Source organism: Podarcis bocagei, assembly GCF_964188305.1.
Source record: "Podarcis bocagei genome assembly, chromosome: 13".
NCBI lineage: Eukaryota > Metazoa > Chordata > Lepidosauria > Squamata > Lacertidae > Podarcis > Podarcis bocagei.
The window spans coordinates 43,337,183-43,356,384 of NC_138138.1; the positions used below are offsets into that span (position 1 = coordinate 43,337,183).

General features: G+C 47.8%; 2 protein-coding genes across 3 annotated transcripts in view; one reads left to right on the forward strand and one right to left on the reverse strand.

Annotated features, from left to right (window-relative positions):
* Positions 1 to 418: 418 nt before the first annotated feature.
* OSGEP (O-sialoglycoprotein endopeptidase) lies at positions 419 to 11,924 on the forward strand. 2 transcript variants are annotated; one of them, XM_081165936.1, is made up of 12 exons: positions 419 to 610; positions 3,007 to 3,127; positions 3,997 to 4,116; positions 4,568 to 4,743; positions 5,520 to 5,615; positions 6,706 to 6,755; positions 8,106 to 8,184; positions 8,414 to 8,479; positions 9,485 to 9,575; positions 10,716 to 10,791; positions 11,349 to 11,447; positions 11,726 to 11,924. In XM_081165936.1, the coding sequence occupies exons 2-12, from the start codon at positions 3,013 to 3,015 to the stop codon at positions 11,763 to 11,765; spliced, it is 1,008 nt and encodes a 335-aa protein (XP_081022062.1). In that variant the 5' UTR covers positions 419 to 610; positions 3,007 to 3,012; the 3' UTR covers positions 11,766 to 11,924. The 2 variants fall into 2 exon arrangements, with proteins under 2 accessions (XP_081022062.1, XP_081022063.1); XM_081165937.1 differs by lacking the exon at positions 419 to 610 and adding an exon at positions 1,972 to 2,095.
* Positions 11,925 to 13,003: 1,079 nt separating this feature from the next.
* Positions 13,004 to 19,202, reverse strand: part of LOC308570840 (solute carrier family 12 member 3-like) — a 34,296-nt gene continuing 28,097 nt past the window's right edge. Inside the window, exons 20-27 of the mRNA XM_081165838.1 lie at positions 18,701 to 18,783; positions 18,351 to 18,404; positions 17,753 to 17,857; positions 17,003 to 17,114; positions 16,172 to 16,258; positions 15,506 to 15,641; positions 15,139 to 15,206; positions 13,004 to 13,462 (exon numbers count right to left, since the gene is read on the reverse strand). Of these exons, the coding sequence (XP_081021964.1) occupies positions 13,321 to 13,462; positions 15,139 to 15,206; positions 15,506 to 15,641; positions 16,172 to 16,258; positions 17,003 to 17,114; positions 17,753 to 17,857; positions 18,351 to 18,404; positions 18,701 to 18,783 (787 nt within the window). The 3' untranslated portion in view covers positions 13,004 to 13,320. The remainder of the gene's footprint in view (positions 13,463 to 15,138; positions 15,207 to 15,505; positions 15,642 to 16,171; positions 16,259 to 17,002; positions 17,115 to 17,752; positions 17,858 to 18,350; positions 18,405 to 18,700; positions 18,784 to 19,202) is intronic.

A 19,202-nucleotide genomic window follows, 5' to 3' on the forward strand; every position in this document is an offset into this window, starting at 1 on the left:
TAAATAAAATAAATCAGGGGTGGCGGGAGAGTTTGTACAGGATTAAAAAAAAGATGATCATGTTTCACTGCCGGAGGCAGCATGGCTCTGAATACCAGTGAGTGGCTAGGACTCGCAGGTGGAGAGAGAGAGAGAGCCATGCGTTCATGCCAAGGGTTGGCATCTCGCTGCCTTCTGAGATTATAAGAATGTGGCGCTGGGTCTAATCCAGCAAGGCTCTTAAAGAGAAGCAATGCTTTTTAAAATTTGTTATTAAAATGCCTATGCTTGAGTTCTCTCCGCATATTGAGGTGGCCGAATGAAAACCAGAAGTCAAGGGTTGATTGCCTTTTTCTATCTCTAGATTCTCTGCCTCCTTTTCGTTGCCTATAATCAAAGAGGAGGAGGCGCTGCAGTTTAAATTTCTCCCGAGTTTCTCTCCCCCCCCCCCGCCTTTCCCCCTCCAATTCCCGCCCCCGGTTCTTCCTCTCATCATCATCATCATCATCATCATCTCGCAGTCTTGAGTTTCTGCAGCTGCAAACTTGGATCAGGGCAAAGACACGGAAGCGGGGAGACAGAGAACCCACGTGGAGCCCATCGCAACCCTCTGAACTGGGGGGAAGAGATTGTAAGCCCGCCTCTGGCTATTTCCTTTGCTCCTCTTCTTCGCAGCTCCCAGTGCGCTACGCTAAGCAAATGCTCCGCAACGCTAGTAGGAGGAGGCAGGGCCCCCAGAGGTCCCCGATTCACACGTGCAATAACTCTCCCGCAGATGGGAGACGAGATCAAGGCGAGAACCCTTCATTTCAGGTCCTTGAAAGGGGTTAACCCAACAGCGCACAGTCTATTGGACTCCAACTCCCATCAGCCCTAACCAGTGCAGCTAGCAGTGAGGGATGATGGAAGTTGTAGTCCACAGCCACCTGCCGAGGCACTCTGCTTCACCGTAGAAGAGCCCTTGCAGTTAATAAGTTTCCCATAAAAAATTTGCCCAAATCTCTGCGGTTTCTACCTATTTATTCTAGTTCTGACCACTAGAGCAACAGAGAACAAGTCTGCTCCATCTTCAGATGTTTGGAAGGCAGCTGCCAACATCTCTTAATTTTCTCCAGGCTAAACTGGCTCAGCCCTTTCAACCTGGTCGGAGTTTGGAAAACCTACACCATCCTGAATACCCTCTTTTTTGTCAACGACCTGATTAAAACCTGGTAGCCAGAGCTGGAACTGCCCTGTTTTTTCTCCCAGTGGAACTAAAGCCTGAGCTAAATCTTGGATAGAGAGAGAAAACTCTCAGGTAGAGAGATAGAGAGAGAAAACTCTCAAGAAAGAGGATTCCACCTAAACATTAGGAAGAACTTCCTGACAGTAAGAGCTGTTCGACAGTGGAATTTGCTGCCAAGGAGTGTGGTGGAGTCTCCTTCTTTGGAGGTCTTTAAGCAGAGGCTTGACAATCATATGTCAGGAGTGCTCTGATGGGGTTTCCTGCTTGGCAGGGGGTTGGACTCGATGGCCCTTGTGGTCTCTTCCAACTCTATGATTCTATGAGGTCAGACAAATGTCAAGCACGTGCTCTTTAGCCACCTTCTTGCACATGCCCACCAGAGTGGCAAAAAAGTGGACAGGCATATCTGCCTGTCAACTAAATGGCTATTACTGTATGTTTATTATAACAGCATGGAGAGCCAGTGTGATGTGTTGTTTAGAGTGTCAGACAAGGACCTAAAGATCAGGGTTCTGGCATGAAGTTCACTGTATGACCTTGAGTCTGTCACCATCTCTCAGCCTGGCCTACCTCGCAGGGTTACTGTGAGGATTAAATGAGGAGCAGGAGAATCAGGCACACCAGCTTGAGCTCCTTGCAGATGGGATATACACCCTTGTTCAAATTAATTGAAACAAAGCATGTTTTCTATCTTACTCGTAATCCTGTACTCAGAACAAACACGGAAAGTCAGTTGATCATTATGGTGTCAGAAGCCTGCAGCCAATAGAAGAGAATTATACAGAGCTGGAAAAGAGGTATCCTGACGGTACTGGGATATTGCAGCAGGACCTAGCCCCCTGTCACTCATCGAAAGTGGTGAAGAAATTCATGACAGAGCAGCAAATACAGGTACATACAGTGGTACCTCGGGTTAAGTACTTAATTCGTTCCGGAGGTCCGTTCTTAACCTGAAACTGTTCTTAACCTGAAGCACCACTTTAGCTAACGGGGCCTCCCGCTGCTGCCGTGCCGCCAGAGCACAATTTCTGTTCTCATCCTGAGGTAAAGTTCTTAACCCGAGGTACTATTTCTGGGTTAGCGGAGTCTGTAACCTGAAGCGAATGTATCCTGAAGCATATGTAACCCGAGGTACCACTGTACTTGATTGGCCAGGGAATTCCCTGGACGTAAATCCCATTGAGAATTTGTGGGGTATATGCAAAAGTCGCCTCTGTGCTGTAGGCTGTATGACTATGGAGAAGCTCATTCAGGCGCTGATTCAAGTGTGGTACAGGGATCCAAAAATCAACAGTGACTGTTCGAAGCTAGTAGACTCCATGCCAAACCGTGTTCAAATGCTGCTTAAAAATAGCGGAGGTCATATCCGTTACTAATGTACGTATATGTGAGTTATGTATATGTGAGTTTTGTACAATAAACTGCATTGTTTGTTTCAATTAATTTGCACAAGGGTGTAAATGCAATAAATAAATAAATTACCAGGTAGGGCAGGGAAGGGAGAAGTGGGAAACGGGGGGCAGGGGATGGTGATGGTTTTGATATGTATTTGTGATTCTACTCTTGTTTTCTTCATAGTGGCAGACTTTGGCTCTCAAATTTCTATGGCGCCCTGTGCAACATTAAAATTCGGCACATGCCTCATGTGCTCTGTTGTGGTGCCCCTTGCAGTGCGCTGCCCAGTGCAGCCAAACTGGTCATGCTACCCTAAAACTGCCTCTGGTGGGTTGGAGGCAACATGGTGCCTCTTTGCAACAAAGTAAAAATTCTCTCTCTCTCTTTCTCTCTCTCTGGCTTTCCAGGATGCTATGCCTGTGGTGATAGGCTTTGAGGGCAGCGCCAACAAGATTGGAGTGGGGATCGTGCAGGATGGAGAGGTGCTGAGCAACCCTCGGCGAACATATGTCACCCCTCCGGGGCAGGGTGAGTGTAGCCGTTCTACCACTTGATTCCTCCGCCCTGTGTTCCCTGGGGTGCATGTACCCTGCACTGAAGGAATGTCACATTTTCTGCTTCGTCCAAATCCTACACCAAGCCAGAACCCATGCATGAGATGGGAATTGAAAGTTGACAACATGATAGATAGACAAGGCAAGGATATGTATAATTTTACAACATGCAGAGAATAATATGTGAGAGGAGCTGAGGGAAGTTCCTGGTTGGTTGGGGGAGGGAGGGATGGAAGTGGGGGGGGGGGGAGAATGCATGTGATTATGTGGTTTGATAATTTGTTATGTTGAAATTGCTTAATAAAAATACTTTTTAAAGAAAAGAAAAGAAAGGAGATGTGAATTGACCAACTTTGAGTGAGTTGCTCTTTCTTTCTTTTTGGCCGTTCTGGAATTATATTTTGCATAATTCCAGCTTTCTTTAGCATTATTAATTCATGTTTTGCTAGTTAGGGGCAGGGCAGTATTTGACTGTCACTTTGGCTTCTGCATTTTCAAGCATAGCTTCTCTATCGTAAGGTTTAGGAACATGGCTGCTGTTGGTGTTTTTTTTAAAAAAAAAGCTGCAATCTTCAGGATTTGAATTATCTGCTGCTGCAGAATCTCAGCGTACACAGAGACAGCCCTGAGTACACTTCTCCCTTGCCATTCTGAGTTCTACAAAGATTTGCGTAATACTTTCTCTTGATACACAATTTGGGTTTCTGGTGGGTGTGCAGAGGAGTGTTGACAGAGAAAAGACAGGCAATATACACTGAGTTTGCGCGGCCCTCCTTAAGAGATCTGCCTTCAGCTTTCCATGTCTCCCTGTCCTGATGCCTTTTTCCTTCCTCCACATTCCAGGTTTCTTGCCAAGTGACACTGCATGCCACCATCGGGCTTGTATCCTTGACGTGCTGCAGGAGGCCCTGCAGGAGGCTGGGCTGAAGCCGCAGGACATTGATGCTGTGGCTTTCACCAAGGGTGAGTCCCTCACTAAATTCTTGCTTGGGCAGCCGCCATTTTGGATTCCTCAAGGAGACTTAACAGACGGGTGACCTTGAAGACCAGGTTGGAGGTTTCTTCAAATTCATCTCTCTGCACTCAGGAAACAAGAGGCAGCATTACCACAGTTCAAGGAAACATTTCAGCCAGGCGAAAGCCCTTGAGCTGGTGTGGGGCAGGGCCAATGAGGGGGCAGGGCCTGAGCAGAGGTCTGAGGGCCAGAGATAGAAGCCTGGAGGGCCACATTTTCTATTGTATCCCACCTTGATATTTTATGATAAGGTGGCAGTTTTATGATAATAACACGAATAGTTCTTGGACGGAAACAACGAAGAGTAATGAGGAAAGCACAGTCATGATTAGGATGTGAGAAAGGCAAATTCCATCCGGTCCTGTTGGCCTTAAACATTTTTCCCCCTCCCTTATCCAGGTCCAGGCATGGGTGCCCCATTGGTGACTGTAGCAGTTGTGGCACGGACGGTGGCCCAGCTGTGGGGGAAGCCTCTGCTGGGGGTGAATCACTGCGTGGGGCACATCGAGATGGGGCGGCTGATAACTGGTGCCCAGAACCCAACTGTGTTGTACGTCAGCGGTGGAAACACGCAGGTAAGATCTTGTTCTCACAGTGGCCAACCAGGTGCCTCAGGGAAGTCCACAAGGAAGACCCAAACGCAACAGCAGCTCTCCCCAGGTGTGATTCCCAGCAGCTGGTATTCAGAGTTTTGTACTTGGGTGCTCTTCGGTGAACCCTTTAGCCCTTTTGGGGGGTGAAATATATATTTCCTGCCCTTTCCACAGTTCTCCGTCCCGTGTCTTGCTGTGTTTTGAACGCTGCAGCAAGGAGAGGGCAACTTGTGGCCTTCCAGATGTTGTTGATGTTCTCCAGTTTCCATCAGCCAGCATGGCCTGTGGTCATGGATGATGGGATTTGTAGTCCCACAAAGCTATCAACTCGGATGGCTTTGCTCTACTTACATTGTAGGAGGCAGTATCTTTCTGGAAACTGCAGGCAGGGAGAGGGCTCTTGGGCTCAGGTCTGTCTTGGGGGTTCCCATCATGGGCAACTGTTTAGCCACTGTGGGAAGAGGATGCTGGGAGATGAGCCCTTGGCCTGATCCAGAAAGGCTCTTCATTGGTTCTCTCTCCTCTGACAGTGGAGGAAAAATATAGGTGTCTCCCCCCACCCCAAGCTCTTCCCCCTCTTAATTTATTTCATCTTTTGTATTGGCTGGCTGGCATCCCAACCCATTGCTTGGAGATTTCAACCCTAGTTCAGCACTTAAGGTGTTATGCTGCACGCTCTCTGAGTGTGCTTTAGACGTATGGTCTGGAGGTATCCTGAGCAGCGTCTCTTCCTCCTCTCCTCTCCACCCCACACTCAGGTTATTGCGTATTCTGAGCACCGATATCGTATATTTGGAGAAACCATCGACATCGCCGTAGGGAACTGCCTCGACCGCTTTGCTCGGGTGTTGAAGGTGAGCAATTGAAAGGAGAGACAACTAGGACTGGGCGATACCTGGTTTTTGACATCGCGATATGTCACCAGTTAAACACCGCAGTATCCTGATACGTCACCATGTCTGAAATGAGGATGAAGCTACGTAGAGGCACTGTCTAGCTTCCTGGTTTTTGCCGCATCATGATTTTTGCACAGCACACACATAGGATTCGCGATATATCGCCAGGTCAAAAATTATGAAACCAATATCACTATATGGTCTTCAAGCCGGTTTTGAATGATATATTGATATACCGCCCAGCCCTAGAGACAACTACAGATAAAATGGGGAAGAGGAGAAAGTTGTTCACCACCAGTGTAGTGTAGTGGTTAAGAGCGGTGGACTTGTAATCTGGTGAACCAGGTTCGCTTCCCTGCTGCTCCACATGCAGCTGCTGGGTGACCTTGGGCTAGTCACACTTCTCTGAAGTCTCTCAGCCTCACTCACCTCACAGAGTGTGGGGGAGGAAGGGAAAAGGAGATTGTTAGCCACTTTGAGACTCCTTCGGGTAGTGATAAACAGGATATCAAATCCAAACTCTTCTTCAAGGAAAACGTGGTATATAATTGTAATAAATAAATAAGAGCAGGCCAGTCCCCGTCCCCCCCGCCTGGGCCCATTACATTACCTGCCTGAGACTGAGAGGGGTTGGGATAGAAGTGACACACAAAGTGATGGAGAAATAATTAGCTGCTTCTCTCCTGTTTACTTTTCCCTTCTCTATCTCTCCTCCTCCTTCAACTTGGTGGCTGATTTTCCTTATGACTTGGAAGGGGGCAGAGAAGGAACATTAGCTGCCAGAGATGCAGAAAATGGAAGGCGAGAGCCAAGTGATAGCTTCCCTGTTTCTCCTCGTGTGCAATTTCTATCCCTCTCCACCTTTCTCTGACTGTCGCTCAGCAGGCGGAACTCTCATTTGGTAGGGCTGCTCTCACGGGATGAGTATTGTACATAGCCAAATGGCTCTCCAATGGTCGATCTGGCTGGTTCTGTGTGATGGGAAGGGTGATGGTGCCTTACGAGGCCGTATAGAGTTCTGACAGCTGTGTTGCCTCTCTCGACTTAGATCTCAAACGATCCCAGCCCGGGCTACAACATTGAACAGATGGCCAAGAAGTGAGTAATGGTAAAAGAAAAAAGAAAAAAAGACATACACACATTTTGTGCAAACATGTTAAATTTTTCACTAGCTGCATGAGTTGCACTGGGTTTTCTGTTTCATTCTCAATCCCATCCTGGCTTCAGAGAAAGTTGTTCAGTAATAGTTTGATCTACACCCAGAATTCAGGAAATGCAAAAGGAAAAGTGTCCTGTTTGGGGCACATCCCAAATTGGGATTGAGCCCCAGTTGCTAAAAGTCCGTCCTAACAGGCTTTTGGGGGGCTTCCTGAGCTTTCAACAAATAACTATATTCCCCATTTTCAGCCTTTTATATGCAATGTGCGAAATTTATATATATATAATAAATTTTACTAAGCAAAGCTGAGATTACAGATTGCAGGGCAGGGACCTAGACCCTGTTCTGCTGGGGATCGGGACCCCCACAGGGGAAGTAGTCACAATTACCAGCACTTCTTCTAGTCTCTTCAAGTCTAGGCAAGTCAGGTAAAGGCCCAGCAGATCAGGACCCTGGACAGCTCCCAGTGAGCCTTGTTGTGGCTGAGGTATGGAAGATACTCTCCCAGCAAAGGTCCTAAGTTACCACGAGGCAGGCAGAGTCTTCTCATTCAGTGGTTCTACGTCCCTGGGGAGGACTGCCTGCAACCCTTCAAGGGCCCTGTGGCCAGTTCTGCAGTCTTGTGCACCTGCGTGACTGCAGAGTAGCAGAAGCTACAGAGGCAGTCATTCCCAGACTCTGAGGAGGACAGGAGAACCACGTCCTCACTCGGGGGGGGGGGGGCACTGCAGAAGAGGATGCTGAAAGTCCTCCGAGTGTGGCAGCTGGCGAGACCCTGAAATGGGGGACATGACTCTTCTGCCTTGTTATGGCATCTTGTAGAAGGAAAGTGTGATGATTATAAGAACGATATACTTAAAAAGCAAAATAATGAATAACAACGATTTAACATAATATAAAATTTATTGTACAAGTAAATAATAATAAAAAATGTGAGTTCACAAGATTATTCGTGGCAGGAAAATCCCTATGATACCCCCACTGTGTATATTTCTCATCAGCAAGGTTTTAGGTTGCCCAGTGCCTAGCTATAATCTTGGGAAGACTCATTTTATGCATTAAAAATATAACACACATACCACTTCTTTCCTGTCACAGACAATTGTATAAATTTGTCCCAAGGTGCACGTATTGGATGCCTTTCCCCACAATTTTAATGAGGCCTAGCGCATTGTGGTGTATTTTTTAAAAAACGGACACAAACAAACTGGATTCTAAGGGGACTGGACACCTATAAAACAGCCTTGGGTTGTGAGAGGGGGACTTGACACATTCTGCGTCCTACACAGGGGCCAAAGGCTGGTGGAACTCCCCTATACAGTGAAAGGCATGGATGTGTCATTCTCTGGGATCTTATCCCATATAGAGGTAAGGTTAAATCTTGTTATCTTCCATATCACCTTTCTCTCTCTGTGTTGGGGTTTCCTCTGCCCTTGAATGCTGGATGACAGGCATGGGACTTATTTCAAACTTTAGTCTGACTTCAAGGCAGGAGAATGGGTCGAGCTTGTGCCTGCTTGTAGCTGCACAGCAGCCTTCCCAGCAAAAACGGTGGCAACCCTTCTTCATTCCCCCTTCTCTTCCTCTCTCTGCACAGGAAGTGGCTCATAGGATGCTAGCTGCAAAAGAATGTACTCCAGAGGACCTCTGCTTCTCCCTACAGGTGAGGAACTAACCAGACCAAGGCCTAGGATGGGGTTGATATGCCGCCTCTAGGGTTGTCATATGAGCATAGGAAGTTGCTTGAGTCAGACCATTGGTGCATCTAGCTCAATGGCCTCGGCCCAGTCTCCACCCCCATTATTCTGCCCAGACACTGAGGTCCAGCGCCGAGGGCCTTCTGGCGGTTCCCTTGCTGCAAGACGCCAAGTTACAGGGAACAAGGCAGAGGGCCTTCTCGGTAGTGGCACCCACCCTGTGGAATGCCCTCCCACCAGATGTCAAAGAGAAAAACAACTACCAGACTTTGAGAAGACATCTGAATGCAGCCCTGTTTAGGGAAGCTTTTAATGTTTAATAGGTTATTGTTTTTTAGTGTTCTGTTGGAAGCCGCCCAGAGCAGCTGGGGAAACCAGCCAGAAGGGCGGGGGTATAAATAATAAATAATAATAATCATTATTATTGTCTACAAGGACAGGTATTGATGCTCTCCAGGGTTTCACGTAGGAGATCTCTCACAGTCCTGTCTGGAGATTATGGGAACTGAACCTGGGATGCTCTACTGCTGAGCTTGTGGCCCTTTCAAGGCCACCCACTGTTGGGCAAAAGCATTTCTGGTCCATCCTCCTGAGCGGCTGATTTTCAGTCCGATTTGAGGAGGAACGAGCAACAATAGTGCTTTCTAGACCAACTTAGGGTATCAGCTTCTTCCAGGTCAACCAAGAAAGAGGCGACAGGCCTCTTTAGTGGTTGCTTAGCAACTATGAGGGGCCTGGTTCCTCTCCTTACCCATCAGGGCAGGCAGGAGAGGGTGACACACTTTGTGCCCAGAGATGGAAGAGGGTGGGACCAGTGGGTGGGCAAGGGCACCCACTGTGGCTGTGGGCGCCTAATTATGATGCCCACATAAATCCAGGGCCCGGGGCTCAACCTGTGGCCTACACGCGAGACTCAAAAATGGATGCCTTCGTAATTGTTTTGTCTGTTTTGGTTTCTCTCTGCCCACCAGGAGACTCTGTTTGCTATGCTGGTGGAGATAACGGAACGGGCCATGGCGCACACAGGTTCTCGTGAGGCACTGATCGTGGGTGGCGTTGGCTGTAGGTGTCACCAAGCAAGTGTGGTGTGAATGGCTGAAACCGCTGCCCTGTTCGCGTTCTGAATTCTCCTTCCCCAAACAAGTCCTCAGAGCAATTTGACCTACACAGTTGCTCCATCTGCTTAGCTCCCCCTCCCTCCCCAGTGCTTTCTCATCGCTCCCAGTATGCTCTCAAAACTGAGCTGGGACCCTCTGTTTTCAGCCTCCGGTGTCACATCTAATTGCTTCCCCACCGTTTCCGTCTTTTCAAAATCCTTAATTTTCTCACCTGTGTTTCATCCAGCAACACACGCTTCTTTAAAAACTCTCGCTCAGCCCTTTCTAATTTGGAGATTTCCACATATGTGTCTCAACTCAAGTTACCATTTCCGATCTAAGATGGACACCAACTTGGACGTCTTTAAAAAGAGAATTAGGCAAATTCACAGAGGATAAGGCTATCAATGACTACTAGACACAATAACTATGTTCTTTCTCCACAGCCAGAGGCAGTATATGACTCTAAATACTAGTTGCTAGGAATTACAGGTGGGGAGAGGGCTTTTTGTCCTCAGGTCCTGCTTGTGGGCTTCCCACGAAGTTTGGCCACTTTGAGACCAGGATGCTGGGCTAGATGGGGTATTGGCCTGGTCAGTAGACTCTTCTTATGTTCCTCATTTTATACCCACAACTGTTCTGTGGAAACAAAATCCAAACTACCTGTGTCCACCAGGGCAGTGTTCTTTAACCTTGGTTCCACAGATGTTGGTGGACTACAACTCCCATCATCCTTGACCGTTGGCTAAACTGGCTGTGGATGATGGGAGTTGTAGTTCAACAAGACCCAAAGTTCAAGAACACTATCCTGATCTTGAAGAAGGCTAGGTATCTAGCCTTGGCTGCTATAGACAGCCAAGACTGAGACCCACCCACCCACCTGTTAGATCAGGCATAGGCAAACTCTGCCCTCCAGATGTTTTGGGACTACAACTCCCATCACCCCTAGCTAACAGGACCAGTGGTCATGGATGATGGGAATTGTATTCTCAAAACATCTGGAGGGCTAAGTTTGCCTATGCCTGAGTTAGGTTCTTCCCTCAGAGGTGGGCTGGTGCCGAAAATACATTTTTCTGGCATGTTGTCTGTTTGCATTCCTCTCCAGGTAATGAGCGGCTGCAGGAGATGATGGGAGTCATGTGCAAGGAAAGAGGAGCAAAACTCTTTGCTACGGATGAAAGGTGAGCTTCCACCTGCCTGCTTCCATTCCAAGACCCTCCCAGATTTAGGCTCTCATGAGTCTGCAGCAGAATGGTTTTCCAAAGCTGTTTTCCCCGATTCATAAACATGGTTAAGCAGAGAGGCAGCTGCGCCCTTTTGTTAAAAAGTCTTTTGCAGCAAAAGCAACCAAGAATCTCATGGCATCTTCAAGCCTTATTTTTGAAAGCTTTTGTGGGCCCACGTTGTCAGATATGCAAATTACAGGCTGAGCAAGTTTGATTCTATTCACCTGGGCCTTGACTGAGACAAGAGTTTACTCTTCCACTGCAGATGTTATATTCGTACCGCAAGATAAGGGAACTTGCACTGTGAATGATACTGCATTGAGCTTTATCTTGAAGCGCCTAAATGTCATATTTGCATTTTGTGGACGTGTGGCCCACCCCACAGCTTATTGTTTTATTAATACAGAGGCAGTAAAACTCCAAGCGAGGAGTGAGCCCAGAAGTTCCAGCATCGCTGACACCACCTCAACACCCCTTTAACCATTATTCTTCTCTGCCCGTTTTCCATCCAGGTTCTGTATTGACAATGGGGCCATGATTGCACAAGCTGGCTGGGAGATGTTCCGATCCGGGCAAATCACTGCGCTTCAGGATTCGTGGATTACACAGAGGTGACTGTGCCTTGTTTTGTGAGGTGGGGGAGGGTATCTTGAGTGCAGATCTCAGGCGAGGCCTGCTGCAAGCTGTACTGCAGGAAAGTAAAGCTCCAATGTTGCTTCAGCAGCTACCAAACGGAGATGGCGGAACCTTATTTTTGTTGCCAGCCCTGCCCTCAATGGTAGGGAACCATAACATGAAATTTTTTTTACAGGTAAGGGAAAGTTGGGAAGACAGAACAAAGTGCTTCCTGAATGCAGTCTCAGTCTGGCCTTTTCCCACCTTTCCGCAGGTATCGCACCGACGAAGTGGAGGTGACTTGGCGTGACTGACCACCCCTTTTCTCTGCATGGAAGCCATGTCTCCTGAAGGCAATAAACAGCCGGATACATAGACATTGTGGGAAGATTACCAGGGTTGCTTGAATCTCAGTGGACATTTGATGGGAAACTAATTCGAACCAGAATAAATGCTTTCGTTTTTGTTTAGAAGTTCCTGTGGTGTTTTCTGTCCTAGGCCGCAGAAGCTGTTGCGTGAATAGAAAAAGGGGGGTGCAATGTACCTTCTTCCTTTCGGAAAACTAAGGTGTGATTTGTGGATGGGCTTACTTGAGCAACCCAAGACCTAACCAAGAGGGACCCTGGAGGTTAGAGATGGGGAATCTCCCCGCCCCCCGCAGCCTGAGGGCCATCTTCTTTGCTGGGGGGCCACACATGCAATTGTTACCTTTTGTGCAGTCTGCTAGCTTGTACACCACACACCACTCCATCGCCACCCAGGCCAGCAAGAGGTATTCTCAGGGTTCAAGAACACATTCCTGCGAGGCAGGAATACTCAAGGAGGGTGTGAAGCAGAACTCTTGAGGGGTGTGCCCTTGGAAGACAGCGTGGTGGTGGCTAGGGAAGGGGTGCTGTCTGGGGAGAATCTAGAGGGCCAGATAAACATAAGATGAGCCTTGAGAGCCAGTGTGGTGTAGTGGTTAAGAGCGGTAGACTCGTAATCTGGTGAACCGGGTTTGCTTCCCCGCTCTTCCACATGCAGCTGCTGGGTGACCTTGGGCCAGTCACACTTCTCTGAAGTCTCTCAGCCCCACTCACCTCACAGAATGTTTGTTGTGGGAGAGGAAGGGAAAGGAGATTGTTAGCTGCTTTGAGACTCCTTCTGGTAGTGATAAAGCGGGATATCAAATCCAAACTCTCTCTCTTTCTCTCTCTTGAAGGGATTCATTTGTCCCCAGGGCCTGTGTTCCCCACACTCCGGTGTAGGTAGAGAGGATCAGACTCTCATTGGCATTAGATAATTTGCCAGATCTCAGTTTGCCATTCTCTAAAATGGGAATAATACTCCTTTCTAGAATTCCTCTCTTAAACTCACCTTTCTCTCCCGCTTTGCTACATTCGCTGAACCTTCTCTCCCCTGCCTGGGATTTCCGCATCAATATCAAGCGTCTAGTCCCTGGTGTTAAAACCTGTTCTGGTACTGCACTCTCCAGTGGCTCCCTTTCTGTGATTTTGGCGGCTTTGCTTGAAAAAGCCAAGAGCAACTCACAGGGCAGGAGCCCTAGACGTCGTTAACCAACAATATTTAAAACGTATTTAATATTTACAGATGCTCCCAGGCTTCTAAGCACAGAACCCCCAGGAAATTGGTACTTTAGAGCTTTCAAGTCCATCAGGTACAATCCTGGAAAATGGAAATGGAGAAGCTTAACACTCGGTTGCAGAATCCCCTCAGAACACGTCCCTGCTTTTTGGAGACACAGAAACCGGTCCTTTGGCTTATTTTTGCAGGTGTCTCTGGAGTCTGTGTTAGCAATGAGGCTGCAGTGTCACAATTGGGGCTTCAAACAGTCTCTCGCACGGCACTCCCTTGATACAGCGCTGCCTCCTACTGGCAGTAGAGGGTGAGAGCATCCTCCTGGTTGCCTCGGATGAAGACGACCGGCGGGTGGAGGCCCTTGGAGACCATCTCGAGCCAGGCCATGTAGAGGGCGCTTGGGCAGGCCCCTTTCCGCACCACCGGGAGGCTCCTAGAAAAACAGAGGGAGGGTAGGGAGAATGTTAAGAGCGTTTAACTAGGACGCGGGAGAAGGGGGTTCAAATCCCCACTGGGCCAGTCGCTCACTCTCAGCCTAATCCTACCTCACAGGGTTGTTCTGAGGATAATGTGGGAAGGAAGAGGAGAACTACCTATGTATGCCTACTTGGAGGAAAGGTGGGATAAATAAATAAAACGGGAAGACGTGTGAGAGGGTGGGCTGCTTGCAACATCTGAAGGCAGCCATGTTTAGGGAAGTTTTTAATATTGAATGCTGTATTGTTTTTAATACTTGATTGGGAGCCACCCAGAGTGGCTGGGGAAACTTGGCCAGATGGGTGGGGTAGAAATAATAAATTATTATTATTGTTGTTGTTATTATTGCAAGTAACAAATCCATTAAAAATGTTTTATTTAAAAACAGGCCCTCAATGCCTGTTTTGGCCTATGGCAGAAAGAGAAAGGGGCTACTGCTGTAAGATACTGATGCTTGTCCCACTCTTCTGGAACCAATTATTCCAGGGAAGAGTTATACAGTCATACCTCAGAAGTAGAACAGAATCCATTCCGGAAGTCCGTTCGACTTCTGAATCGTTCGACTTCCAAAGCGTGGCTTCTGATTGGCTGCAGGAAGTTCCTGCAGCCAATCGGAAGCCCCCTCAGACGTTTGGCTTCCAAAACAACGTTTGAAAACCTGAACAATCACTTCCGGTTTCCGATCGTTCGGGAGCCGGAACGTTCGACTCCCAAGGCGTTCGGGAACAGAGGTACCACTGTAACTTAATGGTAGATTATCCTCTTTCCACGTAGCAGGTCCCAGGTCCAATGCCTCACATCTCCCAGTAGGGCTGGTAACATCCCCTGTTCAAAAACCTAAGAGCTGCTGCTGGGCAGTGTGAACTATACTGAGCTAGATGAACCCAATGTTTAGTATCAAGGTAGTTTTGTGTGCTAGGAACTTGTGTTGAGAAAGCCAAGAATTTTCTTTCATTTTTGGACCAGCTCCTAATTTTTTGCACCCAGGGCCGAATTCTCTTCATGGGCATAATTGGAATATATGTGGCCCTTACTACCGCCACCACAGCATGGGGGATGATGACTGCTGTTTCACCCACCCTTCAGAGAAATGGGGACCAGCAGCTGGTTGCTTGGGGTCACCCTGGGCCCTGAGAGAGTTTGCCACCAGGCCTACAAGCCCCTAGAGCAGGGTTTCCGAAACACAGATCTCCAGCTGTTTCTGCACTACAATTCCCATCGTTCCTGACCACTGGTCCTGCTAGCTAGGGATGATGGGAGTTGCAGTCCAAATAAATAAATAAATCTGGAGACCTAAGTTTGGGAAACCTGCCCCAGAGCAGGGATGGGGAACCTGTGGCCTTCCAGATGTCATTGACTATGGCTCGCATCAGCCCCAGGCAGCATGGCCACTGATCAGGGATAATGGGAGTTGTAGTCCAACAAAATCTAGAGGGCCACAGCTTCCCCATTCCTATGAAGGCTGTATCTGTTACCTTATGTCTCAACCACCTGGTATGGATCTTCTATCAGAAATCAGAAGGAACCCAGTGGGGGGTGTGCAGAAGGATCATGGGACAGGGGCAAACGGGGGCAAAACCACCCCATTCAGGGATCTCAACATTTGAAGAAGAAAGTAGGGAAGTGACTCACATGACAATGAGGGCTGCATTCCTAGAGTGGTCTTGAAGTATCTCATGTAGACGCATGTGCTGTTCAGACTGAAGATGCCATGTTGGAAAAGGAGGAGAGACACGTTAAAAGCGAATTTTGGTCACCCCTTTCACGCTCCTTTAAACTCCAGTAGACTCTTTCACCCTATTGGAACCAGAATGGGAAGCTACCGGCGTCCAGAAGACTCCTACCACTTCGGATTACGAAGGACGGCTCTCTGTTTTGGTTCGCACATTGTTTTAGGAAGCGTGAATTAGGTAGGTTCGGTTTTTAATATGAACTGAATTAAGGCACTCCCTTGCCACGGCCCTCAAACACTGGGGACAGAATCCACAAAAAACCCCACCTTTTTCTTGTAGACTCGGAGGTCTTCGTCTGTGACCTTCCACGGTGCATCCTTTTGCATCTCTTCCACGGTTTCCTGGCCTTTCTGGCCTTCATTGAGCCGGAAGGGAGCTATGATGTCCTCAAATTCTTTGCGACTGCCATGGTAGGAAGGTGCGGGGTGGGGGGGACAACAAGTCAAGCTAAAGTTAGGAAGACAGAGCGGAGCAAAATGGAGAAACGGGAGGAAGGGCCCAAACCACGTGAAGGAACTGTATTCTTAAGTGGAAACAACAATCAAGGCCCATAAAACAATTTGGGGGTGGAACCTTGAGGCTTTTTGCACAGACTCCCAGGTGGGGGAAGCAGGGAAGCACCAAACCTGTTGCTTTCAAAATATGAATGTACAGAGGTTAGCTTTAAATCTATATAGATACACAAACGGTCTAGACATCTGTTTTCCAGTCTGCCTTTGCTTGCTTGAAGTGTTCCGCCAAAGCAGTACTGTCAAGAGGCATAGGAAAATCAAGGGCTGAATTTGTGAGACTCTTTTTTTGAAAAAAGGCTACTAGCTTTGAGGGCTGCTGAGATAGAACAGGAGTGTCTGTTTGAGGCTGGGGCAGAGGGATTGTGGGACAAAGACAAGACCTCAAGGAGCAGAGAACGAGCGGGGACCCAGGGCATTCACCTTGTTTCTTCCGGCCTCCACATTATTTCAGGCAGCACCACGACCTCGGTGAACCCCAGGCGGAATTTGGTCAACAAAAGATGGATCCTGCAAATCAGGATGAGAAAGACAGAAATTGGGAATGGGGGAAAAGGGGACAAGTATTTCTCTACTAACCTCAAGGAAACCAGAAGGTACAAAGACGTTTCACTGTGGTTGCGATGGTTCCTACCCCTTTACAATATTTTTTTTTTGCAATTTTTAAATTGTTTCATTGCCCCCTTTTTTGTTTGTGCTTTAAATACAAGAAAGGCAGCGTAAATTTAAGCGGCATGTTAAGTGTCTTAAATGCAAGAAATGCAGCGTAAATTTTAGTGGCGTGTAAATAAATAAACCGCATAATAAATGTGCACAAGAAGGAATGTCAACAAACGCAGCTCTTCTGGCTGCTGTGGCATGATGGTGTGAAAAGATGGACCTGTCAAAATTCTCTCTTCTGCATGAATTTCTCTCACTTTCTGTGTTTGCCCATGTACGCGTGTATGTGTGTTTATAATGAATTAATATACGTCAAAAACTTGATTGTGGAAAAAGAAAACAAAGCCAACGGATAAAAGCTTGGAATTAAGGAGAACACAGGCAAAAAGCAGAACAATGACTTATGGCCCACGCCCTTGTAGTGCCTGGGACAATCAGGCACCAAAGGGCAAACTATCTTCCAGTGGACCTTGCCTGAAGTTCTGGAGCAGCCCTCCATTAAACTTCCAAGAAGCTCACAAGCTCCTCCTCCTTTACAGCAGGAGCCTTTTTATTTGGCTTTCATTATTCCAGCCCCCAATCCCAGCCTCTTACTCTTCTCTGTGCTCTTCAGCATTCGCAATCTGCCCGCTGATGAAGACCCGGACTTTGCAATGACTCCAACGTTTCCGGCGGGTGAGGAGGTAGGGAATGAGGAGGGTGAGCCCTGTGGAAGCAGGAAACAGAAAGTCATACGGATGTACCGAAACCCCAGGGAATCAGGCCAAAGGCCCATCTGGTCCAAAAACCCTCTTCTCCCAGCGGCCAACCAGATGGAAATCCACTAGTAGATCCCAACTTGCAACGGCAGTGCTCTCCACCCTGTTGAGTCTCGGACCACGCAACTCTCCCTTTCTGCTCACAGCTCCTCCACCCACAAAGATGGATTCCGAATTTAGGAAGAGAAGCAACGGCTGTGTGCCCCCTGTAGCCTTTTCTTGGTGCTCAAATCTCTGCCCCCAGAAGGAAATGGGGTGCAAGGCCTCCGCTCCTCTAGAAAGGGAGCACACGGCACCGTTTGGGCTCTCCTTGGGAGACGGTCAGTGAGGGGGAAATTACGTTGCTAGGAAACCAGAGTTGGGGTGGGCTCAGATGTATAGCTCGTTATTAATTAAACAATCATTCTAGGACCTTTTAAACTATGTGTGGGGGCTGTTGCTTTGGTTGTTAGTATGCTATGTATTGTATACCACCCTGTGATCTTTGGAAGAAGGGTGGTATAGAAATGATGATGATGATGATGATGATGATGACGACGATGATGATGATAGGTGCAAACTTAAACTGGGAAGGAACCATACATACCGCCATCATCAAAGAGCCAATAGATGTCAATGTTTTTCTTCTTCTGGTTGCCCTGGAAATAGGTTTCCAGGTGTGTGTCAGCACCGACTACCTTGTAGCTGTCACCTGCAGGGAAGAGTAAATGAATGGGGGGAGCCTTTGCAGCAATTCCCCTCTAGCACTCCCACATTATTGGTTAATTACGGTAACTAATCTAAGGCTTGGTGCAAAAACTGGCTTCTTAGTGGTTTCCTAGCATAAAGGTCAATTGCACAATTGTTAACATATGAACATCCATAACTAAGATATCCACAATTCAAATATGCGCTGTGTGATTAAAATACACAGTAAAAAACCAAAAACCCACTAAAGCATAAAAATATCAGAAACCCAAATTAAAATTTACAATTAAACAGTATGTTTTAGGCTTCTTGTCCTCATTTTTGAAGCTCCTTAGTTTTGGGCCTGGGACACCATCATTCAAACCCCTATTCAGTCCAAGTAGAGATATGGCCAGAGCACCCCTGCCAAGGCTTTGTCTACTCATAGTCCTTTAGCTCATTCTACTAAACCACATTTTTTCTTTTTAGAGCAGCCTCACTCAAGGCGTCCAACTCACACTTCCGCTTCTCTTTGCCCAGCGCTGCTTCCGAGTCGTCAAAGCCCATGTTCACTGTTGGGGAGAGAGATGAAGAGAGGATTAGTCGAGGCTGTGTGGTGTTTTTTTTAAGAAGCCAACAACACCAGAACGAATGATGCAAATTAAGATATTTCATTCACTCTTTCTCTTTTTAGACATAACATTTACTGCTTTGCCAAATTTGTTTTGCTTCTGCTAGCCTTGGAGAAGAACGAAGAAACCACAAGAGCCGCTGAGTGTTTCACCACCAAGTACAGCTCCCTCTTTCAAGTACCCTCTTCTTCCAGAACTATTTTCAGGCCCCGCCCTCTTTCCCTGGACACACCCACCTTGCGCTTTCACCTTCCGCGACACATCCAGTCCATCGCGCATCCGGACCAGGCACACTCCAGCGCTGATATCGAAAGTGTCGCTGCAACCGGGGAGAGGGGGGAGAAGAGAGAGCTGTGGAGATCAACATGCAGCGTGGTCTTTCCCTACTTAATGAGGTTATCCCGTGAAGAGAGCACCTCTGAACATGCACAAAGTTGTATTCCGCCCAATTAGTCCTTTCAAGAAAGCAGGGCCTCTGGGCCAAGGAAAAGCATTGCCAGACATTTTGTATGCACTTTGGCCCACCCGACTACAACTCTTTGCTGCTGCTGGAATTGGTTGAAACCAGGAGTAGAGAAGCCTTTTCATCCCGAGGGCCGCACTGCCTCATGGGCAACCTTCCAGGGGCCAGATATGAGTGGTGGGGCAAGGGCAGAGGCAAAGCAGGTGCCTCCATTCCAGCCACTCAATAGCCAGAGGTTTCGACACACATTACCTCCCTCCCTCCAGGCAAGCCAA

What these genes read in the sequence shown, in the direction of transcription:
- OSGEP (XM_081165937.1), top strand. Translation starts at nt 2,075, where the DNA reads ATGACAGAGCAGCAAATACAG. An exon ending in TGCTGTGGCTTTCACCAAGG is followed by an intron (nt 4,117 to 4,567) that starts GTGAGTCCCTCA and finishes TCCCTTATCCAG; the next exon opens with GTCCAGGCATGGGTGCCCCA. An exon ending in ATTGAACAGATGGCCAAGAA is followed by an intron (nt 6,756 to 8,105) that starts GTGAGTAATGGT and finishes CGTCCTACACAG; the next exon opens with GGGCCAAAGGCTGGTGGAAC.